Here is a 22,099-nt window from a genome sequence, read left to right as displayed (position 1 = left end):
AGGATCGTAGTGATAAATTCTGTGAAATCACTCTGCCTTGTCCTTCCCTGACCTCCAATATCCAGTTTATCAGCAAATCCTGTTAGTTCTGCTTCATACTTTGTGTCTTTTCACTTCTTTGCATCGTCACTGCTACAGCTAGTCCAAGGGGCTGTCATCGTCAGCGTGGACTACCACAGGAGCTTTGGGTTTCATGCTTCTGTTCCTGCCCCTTTTGGAGAAATCTTTAAAAAGAAAAGGCCAGCCAGACTATATAGCATCCCCTAATTGAAGTCTTTAGCAGCATCTTATTACACTTAGAACAAAATCCGTTCTCTAGGATACCCTAAAAAGATCTGTATGGTGAAGACCCTGCCGACCGCCCACCCGCCCTCATTTAGCACACTAGCCTGCTTTCTGCTTCTTGAACATACCTAATTGGTGGCTGCCTCAGGGCCTTAGCTGCCTTTACTCGCCCCTCCTCTGGTGTTCACATCACACCTTCCATCTTAGCTCAGATGTTGCCGTGGCAGAGAGGCCTTCCGTCCGTCCACAGCTAATATTACTTTCTTTCGTTTATATTATAGCATGTGTTCATCTTAAAAAGAAACTGCCAGTTATTTTTACCAACAATAGTTTTTCGAGGGAATAGCAAAGTATTTAAGTCTGCGTCTGGGTAAGCTCACACACCCTGAACCTTGCAAGGTAAGAAGTTATTAAAATTCTTGGTTCTTGATTGCTTTTTTAAAAAAATTTTTTAAACATTTTATTATTTGACAGAGAGATCACAAGTAGGCTGAGAGGCAGGCAGAGAGAGAGAGGAAAGCAGGCTCCTCACTGAGCAGAGAGCCGGATGCGGGGCTCAATCCCAGGACCCTGAGATCATGACCTGAGCCGAAGGCAGTGGCTTAACCCACTGAGCCACCCAGGTGCCCCAGTTCTTGATTGCCTTTTTTTTTTTTTTTCCCCATTGGATTTGTTAAAGATGGAAAATGATGTTTTGGTTTCATACTGTACTTTTAAATTTTTTTATTTTATTTTTAGTCGTTATTGGCTTTATATATTTTAGTGTTAGTTATTTGCTACTACTAATCATAGCTGTTATATTTTTTGTCTATCTTTGAGTCAGTTAAAGTCTTTTTGCCTTAAATTCTACGCTTTAAATATTTCCACTCTGCTTTGTCTTTGTTTGAATATTCCAAGTCTTCTATGTTTAAGCCTTTTATTGCTTTTTAAATTGTTCTTAAAAATAAGGTATATTTTGCAGAGTTTTAAAAATCCTTTTAGAAAAGTTTTTAAAGGATGTTTTGGTCTTCTGTTGGTGCATAACAAAGCATCTCAAACTAGTGGCTTCAAACTGGAACCGTTCATTGTCCATCCTGATGCAGGGGTGGTCCCTCCGCTCCACAGTGTTCTGCTGGTACTGCGGCCGTCTGGTGGCTCGCCTAGACGAGAAGGTCTGTGGTTGCTCTTTCACGTGCCTGTTAGGGTCCGTGATCAAAGGAACGAGACTGATATAAAGCGAAAATCAAACAAAGCTTTATTTCACGCCAAGCATCAAAAATCAAACCGACCGGTCAGGGCTATCTCTTATGAAAAGACGACGATGATGATTCCAACAAGGTCACTCCCACGAAGGCTGCTCCGGACGAGGCTGCTCCGCAGATGAGGCCACTCCCCGGTTGGAGCCACTCCCAAGAAGAGGCCACTCCCAGGATGGCCGCTGCTGGTGAGGTCGCTCCCCAGACAGGGCTGCTCCCAAGAAGAGGCCACTCTGGAGGAAGCCGTTCCCAGGACGAGGCCGCTCCCAATGAAGAAGAGGCGATGACGACAGCGACGAGGACGAGGAGGACAACACCGATGACACAGACTCTGCTCCCCATGATGCCACTCTGACAAGGCTGCTCTGGCGAGGCTGCTCCCCAGACAAGGCTGCTCCGGTGAGGCCGCTCTGGAGGAAGCCTCTTTCCTGATGCTGCTGCTCCCGCAGGGCCGCTCACCGAGGAGGCCTCTTCCCAGACGAAGCCGCTCCCCGGAATGACACAGCTCCGGCGAGGCAGTGGCTCAGGGTTCCCGGCGAGGTTGCTGCCATCTAGGCCGTTTCCCGCAGCACCGCTGCCGAGGGTCGCGGTGTGTGGGCGGGGCTGCTGGCATCGGGGCCGCTGGTGTCTCGGGGCCACAGGCGTCGGGGCATTGGCGGCACGGGACCTCTGGCGGCTGGACCGCTGGCGGCTTGGGGCCGCAGGCGGTGGGACTGTTGGCAGCTTGGGGCTGCTGGCGGCAGGACCGCTGGGACCGCAGGCGGCTTGGGGCCGCTGGGACCGCTGGCTGCTCAGGGCCGCTGGCGGCGCGGGACCACTGGCGTCTCAACTGGTGGCGTCTGGGCCGCTGGCCGCACTTACAGCTCTTACAAGAGCTCTTACAGCTCTTCTTTTGCTCCCGCCGACTCTTCTATGCTGCTCCTTCTTCCTTCTTCCTCTGACAGCTCTCCTCCCTTCTCGCCAGCCTAGCAGACCAACCTTTATGGGGGTGGTTGAGCCCCGCCCCTACACAGGTAGCCAATTGAATCCCAATTTACCCAGTGGATATACCCACGCCCCAGCGATTGGACGTCTCCACCTGGCCTGCCGCGCCCCTACTTCCGGGGTCCACAAGCTAGTTCGTCTGGGAGAACAGGCCCTTACAGTGCCTAGTGTGTTGGTAGGGACAGCTGGGCTCAGATGGGATGTCGGGACAATGGGGCATCTATGTCTTTCTGTCTGTCTCCATCTAGTCTCAGATCTCTCCTTCACCATGGTGTTTTTATGAGGTCTCCCCAGCAGGTAAACCACTTCTGATTCGGCAGCTTCGGGCTCCCAAGAGTGCTGAACGGAAAGCTGGGGCGTGTAACTGCCCCCGCATGAGTTCTGCCTTATTGGGCGGGTTGAAGAGAGTCACAGGGCCAGCCCGGATTCAAGGGACACATCTGTGAAAATGAAGGAGGGGTGGTTTACTGAGGGCCATCTTTGGAGCCCGCCTACCACAATGAGAGTCTATACCCTTCACATTTATTGTGTTAGTTGATATGTTGTTGTGGCAAAGGCTTCTTTGCATGTACTTTCCTTAGTGAATTTGATTCATGCATTTAATTCTACAGATTTCTCTCTCAACATCAAGACAAAAACAGTATTTTTACTTCAGTTATGAGGAGTGAGTCCCTCTGCTTGGTTTTATACACATTTTAGGATTAGTTTTCTGGAATTTTAGGCCATATTATAAATTCAAATATTTTACATATATATATTTTAAGATTTTTTTTGTTTATTTGACAGAAATCACAAGTAGGCAGAGAGGCAGATAGAGAGACAGGGGGAAGCAGGCTCCCCACAGAGCAGAGAGCCCAATGTGGACCTCGATCCCAGGACCCTGAGATCATGACCTGAGCCAAAGGCAGAGGCTTTAAGCCACTGAGCCACCCAGGCGCCCTTATATATTCTTTTTAAAAAATACTAGATGTTTCCATTCATTTGGTAACTGTATAAATAGTAATTACTTAGATATTTAATTTAATTAATTAATCTAATTTAATTGACCTCCATGCATGCTGTCAGTCCAAATATACCATTATTTCTAGGGAATTTGGGTTTATTTTTTGATAAGGTGTAATGTATCTTCAAATAATGTTTCAGGAATGCTATGTAGGTTATATAATATAATAATACTTAATCTCCAAACTTACGGTGCCTCCTCCTGCGTTTACACAGTTTGGCTGATCATGGATTTCTTGGAGCACAGTCTTTGTTTCTCAGGAAGTCATTGTTGTTATTCCATTGTCTTTGGGAATTCGTTGTTCTTTATAGGCATAATTTTGGGGAACTGATTTCTATTTGCTTTTCTTTCTTGTAATATAAAATTTTTGTCAGTAAGTCTGTTGATTGGAACTAGAGCATGACCTGCATCTTTGTCTTTTTCACCTCTTGTCAAGTCTTGACTGTAACTTCCTCATTATTCAGCTTTTCCACCGTGTTAATTCCCCTCTTTTTCTCCTGGGCTAAATGTCACTTCTGCTACTGCATTTTCAGGTTTCCTTGAAATCTCTCCTTATCTAAATTTCTTCCATTTCTTTCTCAGGACAATGTCTCCTTATTCCCGTTGCTCTTGGTTTTCAGAGGTAGTAAGTTACTCCTATAAACGGAAATGTCCAAATCGTTTTTCTCCACATTATTTTACTTCTTGCAGTCAGTTGTTGCCACTGCCAGTCTTGCCTCTAATTATTGCAGGGCCGTACTTACTAGGACAGGAGTCTCCAAATGGATGCAGAAAAAGAGCTTCTGGATGGGGAAGGGAGAGTGGCTGTTCAGGACTTACCCAGTGTGGGACAGACCGGCCTATTTCCTGATTGCTGCCAACCTAGCAGCTCTGGAGTGGTGGAGACGGGTGAGGAGCTGAAACCTCTTCCCACGTATTTCCTGGTTCTTCCCCTTCAAAGGCCATGGGTGTGTTTCTCGGTCTGCATTTACACCGTGCTTATTAGAAATTTCTCCCAGACTCTAGCAAATTGTTAATGCTCAAAGCAGGCTCTACCTTCTGTCATTTCCTTTGTATTTCTTTACAGATTTTTTTAAAAATTTTTATTTTTTTATAACATCTCTTGTAAAGTTCTTTATTCTTTCATTTATTTATTTATTTCACACACACACACACGCACACACACACACACACACACACACACACGGGGAGAGGGAACGCAAGCAGGGGTGGTGGGAGAGGGAGAAGCAGGCTTCCCGCTGAGCAGGGAGCCCAATGAGGGACTTGATCCCAGAACCCTGGGATCTGAGCTGAAGTCAGACCCTGAGTGACTGAGCCACCCAGGTGCCCCTTTACAGATGTTTGAAATGGGATTTGTAAATTCAGGTCAGGAAGTGGTAGCCTGGTGCTCTCTTAAACTAGTTGTTGTCTTTTTTATCTTACATTGTACTAATATTTTTTAAATGTTAATTATTTTTATTGGTACTGGGCCCTCTCTCCAGGTAATCATGGTCTCCCTCTGATCACTAACAGATACTTATGATAGAAAGAATATGGACAGCCTCTTATTAACATTCTTAACTCAGGTTAAGAAGGGGTGGGGGAGTCACTCATGCCAGGGTCCTTGCCTGTTGATCGGCCTGTAACAAATAAGAGGTTATGGGAACAGTATGGAGGTTTCTCAAGAAGTTAAAAATAGAGCGACCCTATGACCCAGCAATTGCACTAGTAGGTATTTACCCCAAAGATACAAAGGTAGTGATTTGAAGGAGCACATGCACCCCATTGTTTATAGCAGCAATGTCCACAATAGCCAAACTGTGGAAAGAGCCCAGATATCCATTGACAGAGGAATGGATAAAGAAGATGTGGTTCGTATATACACAGTGGAATATTACTCAGCCGTCAGAAATGATGAAATCTTAACCATTTATATCGACATGGATGGGAACTGGAGCTGAGCGCAGTAAGTCAGTCAGAGAAAGACAATTATTATATGGTTTCACTCAAGGTAGAATATAAGAAACAGCACAGAGGATCATAGGGGAAGGGAGGGATGACTGAATGGGAAGAAATCAGAGGGAGGCAAACCATGAGAGACTCTTAACTCTGGGAAACAAACTGAGGGTTGCTGGAGGGGAGGCGGGGGGATATGGTAACTGGCCGATGGACATTAAGGAGGGCACGTGATGGAATGGGCACTGGGTGTTCTATGCTAGTGGCCACATGTCAACATCATGACCTGTTTTTGTTGAGGTATGATTGACAAAATTACAAGATACTTACAGGGTACATTATGATGATTTTATATGCATATATACCGTGAAAGGATTCCTCCATCAAGTTAATTAATAAATGTATCACCTCACTTTTTTTTTTTTTTTGTGAGAACATTTAAGTTCTTTTCATTTTTTCTTAATCTTATGTATTTACTCCCATGCTTTTATCTTTTTGTTCTTTGGTATTAGCCATTTTGTCTCCTTTATCTCAAATATAATACGTTTGTTTTTTAAAAGTTTACCTTTTATTTCTCCCATGCTTTTATCTTTTTGTTCTTTGGTATTAGCCATTTTGTCTCCTTTATCTCAAATATAATACGTTTGTTTTTTAAAAGTTTACCTTCTTTTATTTCTTAATTTTGCTATTCGTACTTTTTTCTTAAAATCTTATTTTTTTTCTGTATTTTTGTCTTTTTGTTTGTTATCCTTTCATTCTAATTTAAGTTCCTATTGACTTAGTTTTTTTCATCTCTCTTTTCTTAGGCATTGATTCCTATATGCCTCATGGTTTTGATTTTATAAAGGCTGGAAGGATATGTAATCCTCAGGGGGTAGTAGCAGTGGACAGCCTCATTCAACAAACAGGGAAGATCTGTCTCTCCTCCTCTGCCTGTTGTCTCTAAATAGATTTTTTACGTCTTTGTTTTGTCTTGAGCCCTAAAATGATCACTTGGGGATATATTGATTAAACTGTTTCCCAGGATAGGGATGATTTGCTTGCTTCCTGCAGGGATCACCTGGGAACTTGTGGACTGGCTTTTGGACAGACGTACCACCCACATGGGAAGCTGACTGTTCTGAAACCTCTGGTCTATAACACAGGTTTTGTTACTTAGTGGGAAAAAAAAAAAACGTGGCCTCTGGGATCAGACAGAGGCCTGTAATAGCTCTGCTGTGGGACAGATGAGCTGATTCAGAACCTTTCCCGAGGCTTTTTGTCTGGCTCCAAAAAGGCAAAAATATCTGTCCTTCATAGATATTATATTAATAGTGTGTATAAAATGTTCATTGTGCCTGGCCCATAGTAGTCGCTCAGATGTGGGACAAGCCAGGCCGGCCATATGTGATCTGGAGGAAAGTAAGTAAGCAGGCAGATGATTCCTGAAATGGGGCTCCCCTCGCAAAGCCCGGAGTTAGAGAGAACCATGGAACGTGAATAGTCTTGCTGGGAAGGTCACGTGGCTCTGGGTTCATGTGTCGGCTTCTGGCCTTTCTCCACTTCTGCTGCCTTATGTCATGCCCACAGATTAAGGTAGTCACGGTTTTAACAATTTGGGGATGGTGGTATAGAGGAAAGAATCACTTTACTACGGAGATTGAGTTCATAAGACATAACCGGACTTTCAGAAATATACAATGTGAGAAAAATGCCTGTTAAAAATCAAGGATTTTTATCTGTAGATTGGTCCGTCTTCCTCAGCTGGGTTTTGGGATGATTGTTTCAATGTGAGGGCCTCCTGAACTCAACTTTTATTAAGCTCGGGATTTTATCTCATGGACTGGCAAATCTCTGCTTGAGGTTCTCACCGTCTGACCTGGCCCCCTAGCATAGTTTGCCTCTTGTCCGGTCTTGCCAGAATCCTTGGGAAGAGGAGTCCATTTCATTTACTGCCTTGGGCTCTAAGTCTCTCAAGATGTGACAGGGGTAGGCAGGGTGTCTGGCCTGGAGAGAAGAGCTGTTTCCAGTCTCTAACTTCACAGGAGCACGTGACCAGCCGTTGAACTTCAGGCCATTGCTGACTTTCTGTGCTTTGGTCCCGCAGACCCCTGGTTCCTAAGCATGGCTGCATATTAGCATCCCCTGAGGAGGTAAAAAACGCCTGTGCCTAGATCTCTCTCCCATGGATTCTGTTTTAATTGATCTGGGGAGTGGCCTAGACATCTGTTTTTGATTTTGGGGGATTTTTGGGGAAGCTTTTCAGATGATTCTTACGTGCAGCCCAGGTTGAGGTCGTACCAGCAGACTGCCTTCATGCTTCCCTGGTCAGATCCTGCCTGTGGCTTGAACCCTCTGGCTGCTTCTGTTTACCCCCTTAATGGTACTTCCTACAGACCTTCATCTGGCTGGGGGCTCGGGGGAGGCAGACCGGAGGGCCCTCCAGCCCTGTGCTGGCTTGAGCAGCTCTGCCGGCATCTGTTTCACAGATTGCCCTTTGCTTCTAGAAAGTTTGCAAGCCATTGGCCTTTGGGGACCCAAGTCACCCTTTGTGTGTCAGAGCAGAGCTACTAGGACTGCTTTCTGAAGAGAGCTTGCTTGTACTTTGTTCTGCCTTCTTGTGGCTAACCAACTTAATTTGCAAAATGTGTCACAAGCCTTGCTTCTTACTTAGCTGTAAAGCAAAAAACCTTCCCTTAACTGACTGTGTATTAGTAACGGAATTTGAGTTTCTTGCAGATTTTCACATCAAAGCTTAAAAATTTCAGTTCTCAAAAGCTTAGTTCTAAAATGAACAATCCCGGAGTTAGCCTAACATCTATCTCTAGTTCTCTACTATGGCTTTTTGTATTTTGTGTGTGTGAGGTTGGGGGCTACTGAGTTCTTTCTTCAAAACAGCTGATGAGGCGGGTGAACCGAAGTGGACAGAAAAAGAGCAGGAACTGAGTCCCTGTTCTCCTCCCCTAACCCCGCTCCCAAACCCTCCCCTCACTTTCACGCACAGGGAGCAGGTCAGTCATGACCGCCTCATGTCTTCTTCGAGTCAAGGTACCCCATCGGAGCTTCCCGCTCAGGCCTCACTGTTTGGCCACTTGGTTATGCTTTTCCGTGGACTGTGATTGTGGCTTTTATTATGGGATATTGCCAAAAAAAAAAAAAAAGGATCTTTGGAAGTTGTGAAATATTTTAAAAAAGATTTTATTTATTTATTTGAGAGGGAGAGAGCATGAGAGGGGAGAAGGTCAGAGGGAGAAGCAGTCTCCCCATGGAGCTGGGAGCCCGACCCGGGACTCGATCCCGGGACTCCGGGATCATGACCTGAGCCAAAGGCAGTGGCTTAACCGACTGAGCCACCCAGGCGCCCAGAAGCTGTGAACTTCTAGGAAGGAATTCTGGGGATGTCATTTGCAGGGCTGGGCCACTTCAGAGACTCCAGTGCTGGGCGCGTATGGGAGAGCTTTCTCGGGCTTTGTGTGTTGGGGTGTGTGTTCCTCCCCTGCTGCTGGTCTGCATTACCCCGGGGACACTCTGGCGCTTGGAACTGCCCAGACTTCCCTTTCTGCCAAGCAGATGGGAAACTCGGTGTCAGATCTTTGGCTTCCTTAGAGAAATATCTAGTGCACGAGAGCATGTACTTCCGTGCACCGACTTTACCTCAGCTCTATTTCTTTTCTTAAAATTATTTTCTGTTTGGGGCGCCTGGGTGGCTCAGTGGGTTGGGCCGCTGCCTTCGGCTCGGGTCATGATCTCGGGGTCCTGGGATCGAGCCCCGCATCGGGCTCTCTGCTCGGCAGGGAGTCTGCTTCCCTTCCTCTCTCTCTGCCTGCCTCTCTGCCTGCTTGTGGTTTCTGTCTGTCAAGTAAATAAATAAAATCTTAACAAAAAAAAATTATTTTCTGTTTGGCTTCATGTCCTCTTTCAGTTTTTTTCTTTTCTTCTAAAATACGCAGCCTTGTTAGCCCTGTCATCCTTTTGAGAATAAGCTCATGTACCAATTAGTAAATAAATATTTTAAGGAACTGCCCTTTTTGATATACTCTTCCTACCTCGGTGTTAGCTCTTGGTCTCGCTCTCTGTCATAGGTCATCTGACTGATCCTGCCGCGTGGCTGCCCACCCCCCGCCCCCTGTCTGCAGCCCCTCATCTGCGGAGTAGAGCCCAGCAGCTCTGGGTGGATGGCCTCCCTTAGCAGGAACTGCCTCCGTTTCCCTACCACTGTCCTGTGGCTCGAGCTCCTCCCATTCCCCTGCACTTCTGTAGCTGGGGGTGGCGGGCGGGGATTGCTGCTAGGCCTTTGCTCTCCGTTTCCACTGATCGAAGCCTGTCTCGCTGCTTTCTCTGCTGAGTCCCTTTCCCCTGTGACACCTCTGCTCACGCACTCCGGGCAGAGTCCAGGGCTCCTGGGTGTCCCTTCCTCTCCTGGTGCGCATGTCTGGTTGACTCACCAGGCTGCGGCTCGCCTGGAGGCAGCTTTGTGGAAATTAGGAAAAGGCACCCACCCCTTCCTCCATCACTTTCAGCACTTCCAACTATTGGAAGACCGTCTTAATGAACAGGAGTCTAGGGCGTGTAGCCTGGAAACGGCAGCCTGCGAGGATCGTGCGGCGCCGCACTGCGCAGTTTACTTGATGGCCCTTTTGTGGACCCGCAGCGCTGCTTGTCCGACCGGAACAGGCCCTCAGCAACCGTTCGCCAAACGAAAGAGTGGAAGTCCCAGTACCTGCCATTTTCTTACCACCAAAGATAGCAAGAAAGGCATATATGATAAGACCTTCTTGCACTGAACATTATGGCTGTATTCAGATACATGTATTTTTTTAATGTTTCAGTATTTCTGAAATCAGCAGGTATCTTACAGTCAGCGTGTCAGGGTGGTTAAGAGCACAGATCCGGGGCCTGCCGGGGTCTGAATCCCAGTGCTACCACGTGGACACATGTCTGTGACTTTGGGCACTCTGCTTCACCTCTGTGCCTCAGTTACTGATCTGTAAAATGGGGATGATAACAGTACCTTCTTCATGGGGTGATTGGGAGAGTTAAATGCATTATTCTGTGTGCAGTGCTCAGAATATAGGTGCCAAGCACCTAACAGTGAGAGATAGGTGTTACTTATTATATTAATGTCTATGCATACACTTACTACACTGCTGTTTCTTTTTAACCCTGAGAAGCTATCTTTAGTTACAGTGTACAGCTTCTATTGCTAGCGTCTCATTTTGATGGGCGGCTGCCTGGCCCCAGGCTTACGGGAACTGTGGTCAGACACCTGCTGCGGGTTCTGCCCCCCCTCGCCGGTTGTCTGATCGCCGCGAGAGATACAGAGCCCACGCGCACGCGCAGGAAACCCGCAGGCTTGGCTGTCTCTCCTTAGTAGGGCAGAAGAGAAAGGGGGGAACTGGGGCCCTTTATAGACCAGGCTTGTTTTGAAATTTAAACCTAACTTCTTACTCATGTTGCAAGGCTTGGACTGGTAATAAATTTTGGCTGTCTAAAACTGGAAATCAGAGAGAATGGGTTTGAAAAGTGATTTTAATGTAAAATTTTATCTAACTGCAGCGTACCTTTCCTTTGGTGATCTTCAAGAAAGCTGTGCTGTGAACTGGCGAAGGTAATCAACGCTCTGGGGCCGCGTTCCCCATCAGACTGTCAAGTTAGTCCGTGTAAATTACTCCCTTAACAGTTGCGGGTTTTTCCTGGTCTCTTGGACTGTACCTTCCCGTGAGAGACGGTGGCTCTTCTCCGCGTTGTTTCGGGACAGTTTCCGCTGCAGGCCTCCTGCCAGCTTTAGAAAGTACAGCCTTGCGGGGGGTTCCCTGTGACTCATGCTCACCGCCCCACCCTCCTGACTGCCCTTGGCATCAGGCAAGATCTGAGTCATGCATTTTTCGGAGATGCTCTGACCATTTGCATTATGAGACTAAATGGCTTTTCCCAAATCGCATTGCTGTAACTGACCTACGCTCAGCTCTGGGGAATGTTCTTACATGCTACCCGGCACCGGCCGGCATCGGCACAGCAATCCTGCTACCTGTGTCTGGGGTTTTAGTGGCTTTCTCTTAGTTGAATAAAACTGGATGTAAGTAAATTAATACAAGCATGATCTACAGCTTTATCCTCCCTAATTTGATACATTGATGAAAATCCTTTCCGTATATAAACCTCAATTTAATGTTATTTTAGTGTTGAACAGGTCAACTTTAGCCCTACCTGGGGGTGTGTTTAGTTCTGGGTTCCCAGAAAGAATATCCACATGGGGAACTTTCTCCAACAGGCCTTTTCGTGGATTCATGTACCTGCAGGTTGCAGAAAGGATAAGCAGACTGTTGTTACTACGCTCTGTATTCTAGAAGCTCAAGGAGGGGTGGTGAGGATATAGATACCCTGACTCACAGGTCCAGCCGGCGGAGGAACTGGCGTTCTGGTCAGTTCTCTTGCACGACAATGCCTTGGACCCCTTTATATGTCGCATCAAAGGCTTTGTCCCAAAGAAGCGCATAAATTCTAAGGTTAAGTCTCCAAATGGTGTCATAAGCACTTTTCCTCTTTCCCTTTATATACACTGGGATTTCCATCTCTGTCCAAAATCTCATTTCTTTTTGGAGAAATATCAAGACAGAGGAATTAACCTAAATCTCACAGAGGGTGAGGATGCGGCCCTTGCAGCGTGCGTGGTCGCAGCCCACCGGAAGCCGACACAGAGAATCTGACTCACAGGGGTCTTGTTGATTTTTTGTTTTGTTTGTGTTTTTAGTTGGTTGTCAACATTTAGAATTGGAACAGTTTCCCATTTCTCTCGAGATCCTGGGAGAGCCATTCGGGTTTGGCCCACGTAACCCTGTCGGCTGGAGCCAGGGGGAAGCTGTCCCTTGGCTGCGCGCTGCTCACTCGTCAGTGTCTGCCCTCGTTTGTGTGACTTGTGTGGTCCTGTGGGCATTTGATTGGATCAAATCAAATCGAAGCCAGTGGCCTCCTCTGTTTTACGCAGCCTCGCAGAAAGGCCCAGGCCAGGTGTGGGCAGTGGCTAAACGGCCGCGGGGACGCAGGCCAGCGGCGCCAGGAGGTCCCGCCCGGGGTTCGGACCGGAGCTCGGGCTAGGGTGGGGGTGCGCGCTGAAGTGGCCGAGCGGGCCCCTCTCCATCTGCTCATTCCTCGTCCACGGGGTGGGACATTTTCCCAAAATATGAAAGAAAGCAGCCGGTGACCACGCCAGCCCGTTCGCAGGCTCATCAGACCAGCTCTCGGGACAAAAGGACCCGCTTCCTGTTTACCAGCCGGCCGGGGACAAAGCGGCTGTGCTTCCCGGCCGCGCGGGCTTGGCAGGCAGGCGGGGCCCTGTCCGGAGAGCCGAGGGCGCTGAATGCTTGCTCTGTGCTCCGCGGCGCCCCCGCGGCCTGGGGCCTGGATGCGGGCCACTCTCGGGAGGGCGCCCCCGGTTTGCTCCCCGGCCGGCCCGGCTTTCTGAAAGGACGCAAGCGGGCCCGGTGGCCGCGCCGCCTCGCTTCCTTTGCAGCTTTCCTTTCTCCGCGGGCCCCCACCCCGGCGAAGGCCCTTGGCATAAACCTGAATGTAACAATAAACCCGTGTCTTTTGTTTTCGCGCCTCCAGGAAGCAGCATGCCGTGGGCGTTCGGCCGCCTGGTGCTGTCCTCGGGCGCGCTGGCCGGCGGCAGCTGCGCGCTCGTCTATTACCTGACCCAGAGTGAGTACCGGCCGCGGGCTTCCTCCCGGCTCCCTGCCCCTCTCCCGCCCCAGGGAAAAGCTTCAGAGTTTCCCGCAGATCAGAGAGAGGAGAAGGGAGCTATTTTTAGCAGCCAGGACCCCATTCCCGTGGGCTGCAGCTTCCTGCTCCTCCGGTGATCGGTTTCCCTGGACCTGCAAGTGCAGATAAAAGGCCCAGCTCCGTGGGCGGCCGAGGCCCTGCAGAAAGCCAGCTCGGCCGGCTCGCCAGTGCGCGCGCCAGAGAGCCCTTCCGATTCTGGAGACTCTGTAAAGAGGGGAGGGAGGGGGAGTACCAGATGGTTCACAGGTGGGGAAACCGGCTGTTTCTCAAGGGCCCTCCGCCTCTCTGACCTGCCCCTCTCTGCTGCTGACTTAGTGGAGGAGGGGACTCGAGCAGGGGCTCTGGGGAGAGTAGAAAATAAAAGCAGAGTCCAGGATGTAAAATCCGGACCGAAGCCGCTTCCGGCCCCGCTGCCCCCAAATTTGAATTTGTAAAGACAGGCCGCGGTGACTCTGGCGGCCAAGGCAGTAACGGACATTCCAGTGCTGCTGGTTGCAAAGCAGCCGCGGTTTTTCTCTAGACTTTCTTTGAAGATCCTTTATGCCCACCCAGCTTGGCTTCTCACCCTGACTCTGTGCCAATTTCGCTTCCTGCTGGGATGTGAGTGTCACCAGCATACGGCAAAGAGAGCTCAGTGTCCTCGGCCTCCACTCTGCCCCGCCTCCCTTCAGAGCTGGCCCTCGGGCCTCTGAGTCTCCAGGTGGCCTGCGAGGAGCACCGCCTGGGGTAGATAAGTCAGACAGGAATTCCTGTCTCCACTGCCCCTGCCCGAGGGATGGGGCCAGGACGCAACAGGAATGGATGCGTTTTATGGGTTGGGAGCCTGCCGGCCTTTCCCCCTTCTGAGGCCGGGGTCGGCCAGTAGAGACAGCTGAGACTCCGCACTGGCTGTGTGGCCCCGGGGGGCGGGGGCCTCTCCCCACAGTTACCTGTGTGATGAGGGATGATATCCGTGCCGGTGCCTGAGGTCGTTGTACAAGAAATCTCACAACCTGAGATACCGAGGATTGGAAGCTCTGAAATATTGAGGACAGTGTCTGAGCACGGAAATCGGAGCCAGCTTCTGCTCCCCCTTTTCCTGCCTTGGCTGGCACCTGTTCCTGCCCACAGCCCCCTGCAGGCCCGGTCCTGGGAAGCGGCCCAGGAGGAGCACTGTCCCTGGCATCTCCCGGCTCAGGCTGGCTTTTCCGTCCGTTATGGGGATCGGGCCTACAGGAGTGAAGCTCTTTCTCGGTGCCAGAATGAACGCCGTGCTTGGGAGGCCGACCTTTACCCCTTCCCGAGGGCAGCTTGTCTGCCTTGCACCGCCAGGGCGACGCTTCCTGGAGTTACCAGCAGCCTTCGGGCCGGGGACACACCCGACACTGAGAGAAGTTTAAAAGCTTTACCTGTGGGAACTGTTGCCTTATACCTATAGACTTTGACAAATGAACACTTTCAGTGTCTGTTGCTTGGCTTAAGGGTTTTGCTGTTGAAGTTGTGGTCTTGTTTTTTGGTTGATCAGGACCTTCATCTCGGCGGAAGGGACAGTGTGTAGGAGTCCCGAGTCACAGATCTGGGCCCCAGCTCCGCCGCAGACTAGCCGTGTCACCTGGAGCAGGTCATGAGTCGTAGGACTTTAGAACCGAGAGGGAAGCTAGAGATGATCTGAGCCAAACCTTGAGATGAGGAAACGAGGCGATGCGTGAGGCAGGAAATGAGAGATGGAGAAACTGAGGCACAGAAGGATCCAGTGCCTCGCCCAAGTCCATCTGCCGTGTTCCCCCAGGTGCCTTCTCTGAAATGCAGCGCTTGGAGTCCGTGGTCCCTCGTTATTTTTCCATCCAGAAATTTCACATTTGTTCTGTTTCCGTGCTGTACATGAATTGTATCCTCTAACTTTCTATAGAGAGTCTATGTGACCAAATCTAAAAAAGAAAAGTAAATGTGACAACTGTCTTTCCTCTCTAGAGGCCTTCTCCAAGGCTTCCTATTACCAGCTGGCCCTGGAGCAGCTGCACAGCCGCCCTGAGGCCCTGGAAGCCCTGGGCGCTCCTCTCAGCGTGCACCACCTCCACCTCACCGACAGGGACAACTTCGTGGACATCGCCAGCGCCCGGGTAACGGCTTCCCCCGCGGGCTGCGGCCTGGGCGCCTGGGCGGCCGGCAGAGGACAGGAGAGGCCGCCGGCCGGGGGGGGTGTCTTGGAGGAGGCTGGAGTAAGGGATGGGGTGAGAAAATCACTAAGTCAAGCCACGACTGGGCATTGTGGAGAACCTTCTGGAAGAGCGATGCGGATCAATTCATTGTCCTACGTCCATCTTCCTTTCTGAGGGACCATGGTGGCGGGGAGGGCGTTGTTCTGGCTTGGGTCGCCACCTTGGACTGAGTGTTGTAGGGAAGGGACCGTGGTGGTAGACCACAGCTTCGGCTGGGGACGCGAAGTGCGTCCGCGCCAGTGGGCGCGCCTGCGAGCGGGAGCAGCTCCTTAAACTGTAGTTTTCTCCCTTCCTCGCATTGCCTCCGAGGAATGCCAGCCGCTTTCTTCATGGCTCGTCCTTTCTGGTTCCCCTGATAAACCCACCTGAGTGCAAGTGCGCTCGTCTGTCCACCAAAGTGTCAGAGTCCGCGGCAGGTGAAGGACCGATTCTGGCCGCGTGGGGAATGCAGAGACGCAGAAGGCGCTCAAGGTCTCTGGTGTAAAACGTCCCAGGAAGACGGGGGTGGGGGGACCCCCACACGGGCTGGGGTCTGCGCGCAGAGGAGGGGCTGCTAGGCCAGGGCCCGGCGCACGCAGTTCTTTTTTGGGGGCAGTTTGGGGCGGGTGAGATGTGCCATGTCTTAGCTCGTGAGAGGTCAGAATGTGTACCAAAAGGTTTGCTGGTAATAGCTCCTCCTTTAAAACCCGGGATTTCTTTGTTCTTTTATTATGAAAAGTTTCAAACATACAGAAAAGATAAAAGAATTTACACCGTGGCACCCACGTAACTGCTATCTGGATTCCACGTGTGGAGCTGATCCTTGCCGGACACTGACCCACACGGGCCCACTTAACACCGCGTTTCAGTGCAGCGCGGCACGGTGGATGCATTTGCTCTTCCGTATGATTTTCTCGGCCTTTTTTCCCTCTTACTGGATTGTAAGACTAGAGTGTAGAATACAGATAACACACAAAGTATGTGTTAATCGACTGTCATGTTCTCAGTAAGGCTTCTAGGCAACAGTAGGCTTTTAGTCGTTAAGTTTTGGGGAAGTCAGAAGTTAGATGCAGATTTTGAAATCTTGTTCAAGGGTCGACTGTTATTTTACTTGATTTGCTTTATCCCATAGCTGTTCATCTAGTCCGATCTGTCCATGAACGTTATTTTCAGACATCCATACGCTTCATCTAAACTCATAAGCAACATATCATTAAGCAGAGGTTTTATTTTTATTTTTTTTTTTTGAGGGAAAATTTACCTTCAGGGAAGGATATAAATGTGTCTTATTTGATGAATTTTAATAAGTGCATACACCTGTGCAACTCAGGCCCCCACCTAGATGGAGCCTGTTCTCATCGCCTCAGCGTGCGCACGCTCTTCCCAGCGGGTCCTCTCACATCCCTCAGCCCCGCTGGTGACAGTCACTTTTCTGATACTTTTTCCAACATAGTTTAGCCCGTTCCGGAACCGGAAATTGTGCGTTCCATACTTCCGGGCCTTTGACATCCGTGTTGCCGCGTGGAGCTGCGGTTTGTTCTCTCGTAGCAGTGGCTTTCCGGGTATCACCGTAAGTGCCCAGACCCTTGAGCCTGCCAGCGAGAGGGCTGCCACTGACCTCACCAAACCGTCTGGAGAGGGGCAGGACGTTTGGATGGAGCCGGATGGAAAATCAGGGGAAATTCTGCAGCTAGGCCGTCCGAAAACAGCCGATTCCGTGAACGATCATTGGACTTCTTAGGGTTCACTCTACAAACATTTTTTCATTTCCTTAGAGGACAACAATCCAATTGTATCTCACATTTTTCACCCCCAGCTGAAGATTCCGGTCTCTGGCTCCAAGTCCCAGGGTCTTCTCCACGTCCACTCATCCCGAGACGGCCCCTTTCAGAGGTGTGTGGGAAGGTGGGTGGGAATGGGGGAGCAGGAGAACTTTCTGACGGAAACGATCCTGATTCCTATTTTCATTTGTAGCAAAGTGATTGCCATAATAGCAGTTTGTTTTTCAAAGCTTGGGGTCCAGGCTGTGAAACTTTCCAAGCCAGCGTGCTGGCTCTCAGCTCAGTCCAGACATTTTATCCAGTACAATCTCCCGAAGAGCCTCTCCTTGAAGAACGTCACAGTTACGGTGTCCAGATCTCCGGTAATTGCTGCTGTGCAATACCTTCTCACACGCCGGCCTCGGTCACGGCAGATGAATAAAGTCATGGGTTCCTGTTCCAGAACGATTCATCCCATCCCTTATATTAGATCCCCACCCCATTAATTGGCTTTTCTTGTCTGGTTGCCAGTAGCTACATTCGCTCATTTCCCCCTCGGGAAGCCTCCCTCCGCGACGCTTGCCGTTGAGCCGCGATGGGTTTGAATTCTCGAGGACAAGAGAGCAGGCAGCCCTCGGGCAGCCCCCACCCGGTGCCCCCTGGGCTCGTGGACCCCTGAGCCCGGGATTAATGAAGGAGCTGGCGGAGCTCCAGCGCAGCATTGAAGGTGGCTGTGAACTAGGAAGCGGGGAATAAGCCGCCCCAGCTCTTCCCCGGTGCCCCTTCCATTCACCCGTCAGTCATTCTTTGCTGAACTTGCTTGACAGCGACGCTGGTTAAACAACGAGTCCATCAGACAATGTTCCAGCGTTATGGTAACGTAGCTGCAATATACAACAGTGTTTAAAACTTTTAAGATAGTATTCAAAAATCAACTTTGTTTTTTTCCTTTCCTGGCCATGTCTGTTGCCTTGGTGTGCGTGAGTAGAGACTTTTCTTCTGCTTTTTCTCAGGTGGCGCCTTCAGGAGGTCGTCTTAAAGCTTCAGGATGGTCAGCAGATTCCCGTGTTCAAGCTCAGTGAGAACACGGGTCATGAAGTAGAAAACAAGTAGAGATGATCGAAAAGACTGGGCTCCCTCCAGACACCGTCTTACCTCGTCACCGCGTGCCCTCGTGGCTGCGAGCCAGGCGTCCCGCCGCCGGGGTGCTTGTGTGCGCCGGCATGTGGTAATTCTGGTAGGATTCTAATTCGACCACAAGTATTGTGGATTCTTTAATTTAGTTAGAAACGGAAATCGTACTCTAAATTTGTAAGAGTCTGTTTGAAAGTTTGCGGTCTAAAAAAAACAAAGTACAGAATGCCAGGAACCGGTACTAATAAGATGTTAATTTCGGCTAGTTCTCATCTCTCCTTTCTCCTCACCCACCCCCTCCCCATGGTTTTCAGTTCCGACAGTGAGACCAGGACTTACTGGCACCGAGGAGGTCTTTAATTGTTAACACTAGAATGCCCTACCCTGAATTCATGTTGCTAAGTAGCTTGTGAACATTCCCAATCCCTTAGGCGTTTTTTTTTTTTTTTTGGCTTCACTGCTGTTGTTTTTATCTTACTTCTCTTTTAGTTACCAACTGTGTGCCTGATTGAAGATTTGCAAAATAACTGCTTTAATCCAGACATTTTGGAAGCTTAAACTATTTATGTGTACATAGCACATGCGAAACTAAGTTAGGAAAGCGTAGTTTAAAGCTAGCAGGTCCTTATCCTTCTGTTTCATACACGACCCCCTATTCGAGAAGCGCACCTTTAGGTTTTATCTGTTTTATAAGGGAACAGTATTAGGAAGTCAAAGCTCTATCCTTTCCTCTGAGCACCGGAGCTGATGAAAACCAGAAATCTGATACCTTTGCTTTGAAAAGGCCAGTTTTACCCCCTTGGTGTTATTAGGCTTAATGTGGTTATAATTGCCTACAATAAAGGACATTCATGAGCTCTTTTCCTGCATTCTTCATATTCCTTGAGGGAAGCCTTTCAGAAAATATTGAGCTTAAACAGGCTGGTAGACCATGAGGCCTTTAATCGTTGGAAGTTACGTCTATTCTGGAGCTTGTTTCTTTAAAAATACACAATCTTTGAATAGATTTTAGAGTGAAAAGTGAGTCTTTCCCTGAGAGCACTTTTGCCCTGTGTTTATTGATAAACATCACAATCTGTACAATCTTTCAAAGTAAATGGTAACATTGGATACACAGTTTTATGCTGCTTTATTCTTTAAAAGTTAATACTGTTGATTGGATATGTGTCGGTGTGTGTTGCTTTGTACCGGACTGTTCTCTGACTTTGGTTCCTTTCAGTGTTTGCTTGTCTTTCATGCTGTTGCCAAATCACAGGAAACCCAGGCCTGGGTGGACCATCTGTCCTGAAGTCAAAGCAAGTGCCAGTTGTTGTTTGTGTAGAGCTTGAATTAAGAGACTTTCTAAGCTAACTGACAGGAAATACTATCCTAGCAGGAGAGGATCCTTGATTTCTATTCGAAGGCACCATCTTGGGTGCTTTTCCCGGTTAAGTTTGCTTCCACGTATGCACTTCTTACCTTCTTGTATGATGGCGAACGGGCCAGAGCTTGGGTCTTCGCAGTAGACAGACCTTGTCTTTCCTTGCTTCGAGCAGAGCGGCGACGTGTATCCGCAGCCCACGACGCCCTGTGTATCCAGTCATCGCCGTGCCTCAGCCGTTGCCTCCCGTGAGCTACCGTGAGGACATCTTGTAATCCATATTGTCATCAGAGGACAAAGCAACTCGTCCCCATAAGCAGTTTGAGGAAGTGCCCCTTGCATACCCTGTAACGGACAGGACAGCCCGGGGACTGGAGAAGGGGCTTCACTAGAATCACGAGAGTCAAGACCGTGCAAGAGAGCGCACACAGCCAACAACGTCACGGCCAGCAAATGGTAGCACGACTCCCCTGTGCCTCCTCTGCAAGATGCGGCTCGTGCTCGCCCCTGTAAGTTGCCGACAGCTGGCGTGCTGCGTGCGTGGGGAGGGACTGGAGAGCTACAGCGTACTGGGATACTGTGCCAAGAGCGTTTCCAGCAGTGGTGTCAAAATGATGTGAAAGAGCGAGTTACCGTTCAGGAGGAAGTCTCGGCGCGGTGCTCTGATGCGCCTGGAGATCTGAGATTTCACACAAGTGGAGAGAGCAACCCAGGGCAAGGCCTCGGCAGGACGCGTATGAACTGCGCCCCAGAACTAAGATGCCCAGTTGGCCAGGGTGAAGCTTAGCTGAAGACCTCGTAAAAGAAAGCCCTGGAAAGGTGAGCTGGCTCGAGCACGTGCCAGCGTTAGCATTTTGCAGGTGGCCGTTAGAGATTTTGGCGTAAGCACTGGACTCTGCAGTTAATGAAGGTTTAAGCGCCCCTGAGGAATGTGTCCTGACAGGGCTGGTGGTAAATGTGTGCTTTATTGACAGTCCTGTCCCTCACGCCGGTGTGTGAGAATGGGCTTCCTTCTGCCTGTCTTCCCTTCGACCACCCCCCAGTCTGGAGATTAAACGCCACCCGAACAGACCAGGTGTGAGACTCCTGGTCTTGGTAAAGTTGCTTACAGCAAAGGTGAAGCTGAAATAAATTTCCTGTACAGGAAACAAACAGCCAGCACTTGGCAAATAGAGATCTGTGGCTTCCGGTGTAGCGGAAAGGGCGAGGTGATGCTCGGTAGGCAGCGGCTCCAGCCTTTCCTGAGGGCAGCCGGCTGGTTCCAGTTTGTCTGTGTGGAAAATAAGACTCGATCCTTCCCAAGCACCTGCCTTACAAGTGAGACCATGTTTACACCTGCTTGTCGGGCCGCTTGGGCAAAAGCGGCTGGTCCACCCAGGACGCCTGAGGACTGCCGGGGTCAAGGAGACGGCGGAAGGATGTGGGGAGACCTCCAGCGCCCACCCACAGGATTCTCGCCCCCTCGCTGACCTGTTCATGTCCTGACTTGGGCCGACTGCAGCAGAGCCGTTCAGTTGAAAGTACGGTGAGGAACATGAACCGATGATACTTCACGTGGAGAACCCAAAAGATTGCACCCCAAAGTACTAGAGCCCTACAGCAGTTCAGTAACGTGGCAGGCAGCACGATCCCCGCACAGTTGCTTTCTTTTACACTAACCGCGAAACTGTAGAAAGGGAAATTAGAGAATGGATTCTGTTTACGGTAGCACTGCGAGATGCCTGGGGATAAACCGAACCAAAGAGGTAAAGGATCTGTACTTGAGAACTATAGAACACGCATGAAGGAAACTGAAGACGACACAAAAAGAGGGAAGAGCATTCCGTGCTCATGGATCAGAAGAATGAACATTGGTAAAATGTGCTGCCCAGAGCACTCTGTACTTCCAGTGCCGTCCTCATCAAAATACTACCGGCGTTTTTCAAGATGCTGGAACAGTCCTAAAATGTGTATGGAACCGGAAAAGACCCTGAATCACCAAGGAAATGTTGAAAAAAAAAAAAAAAAAAGCTGGGAGTGTCCTGTTGCCTGATTTCAAGCTTTATTACAAAGCTGTGATCACCCAGACAGTACGGTACTGACAAAAGCGGACACGTAGGCCAGTGGAACAGAGTAGAGAGCCCAGATACGGACCCGCAACTGTATGGTCAACTCATCTTCAACAAAGCAGGAAAAAACATCCAATGGAAAAAGTCTTTTCAGTAAATAGTGCTGGGAGAATTGGACAGCTATATACAGAAGAATGAAATTAAGCCATAAACTCAAAATGCATGAAAGACCTCAATGTGAGACAGGAATCCATCAAAATCCCAGAGAAGAACACAGGCAGTAACCTCTTCAACACTAGGCACAGCAGCTTCTTTCAAGACAGGTCTCCAAAGGCAAAGGAAACCAGCCCAAAAATGAACTTTTGGGACTTCATCAAGATCAAAAGCTTCTGCACATCCAAGGAAACAGTCAACAAAACA

General features: G+C 49.4%; 1 protein-coding gene and 1 long non-coding RNA gene across 2 annotated transcripts in view; both read left to right on the top strand.

The window, feature by feature from the left end:
• Positions 1-18,479, top strand: part of LOC116877914 (cytochrome c oxidase assembly factor 1 homolog) — a 92,674-nt gene extending 74,195 nt beyond the window's left edge. Inside the window, exons 2-5 of the mRNA XM_032874982.1 lie at positions 13,027-13,119; positions 15,151-15,299; positions 17,194-17,270; positions 18,151-18,479. Coding sequence (XP_032730873.1) covers positions 13,035-13,119; positions 15,151-15,299; positions 17,194-17,270; positions 18,151-18,250 — 411 coding nt within the window. The 5' untranslated portion in view covers positions 13,027-13,034 and the 3' untranslated portion in view covers positions 18,251-18,479. The remainder of the gene's footprint in view (positions 1-13,026; positions 13,120-15,150; positions 15,300-17,193; positions 17,271-18,150) is intronic.
• LOC116877915 lies at positions 10,768-12,208 on the top strand. The gene is made up of 3 exons (XR_004384737.1): positions 10,768-10,891; positions 10,978-11,029; positions 12,173-12,208. It is a non-coding gene; the product is annotated as an uncharacterized LOC116877915 (long non-coding RNA).
• Positions 18,480-22,099: the final 3,620 nt, after the last annotated feature.

Source organism: Lontra canadensis, unplaced genomic scaffold, assembly GCF_010015895.1.
Source record: "Lontra canadensis isolate GAN:19392208 unplaced genomic scaffold, GSC_riverotter_1.0 scaffold54, whole genome shotgun sequence".
NCBI classification, from domain to species: domain Eukaryota; kingdom Metazoa; phylum Chordata; class Mammalia; order Carnivora; family Mustelidae; genus Lontra; species Lontra canadensis.
The sequence above is the reverse complement of the archived record's forward strand: the minus strand, read 5'-3'. Positions and strand labels throughout refer to the sequence as shown.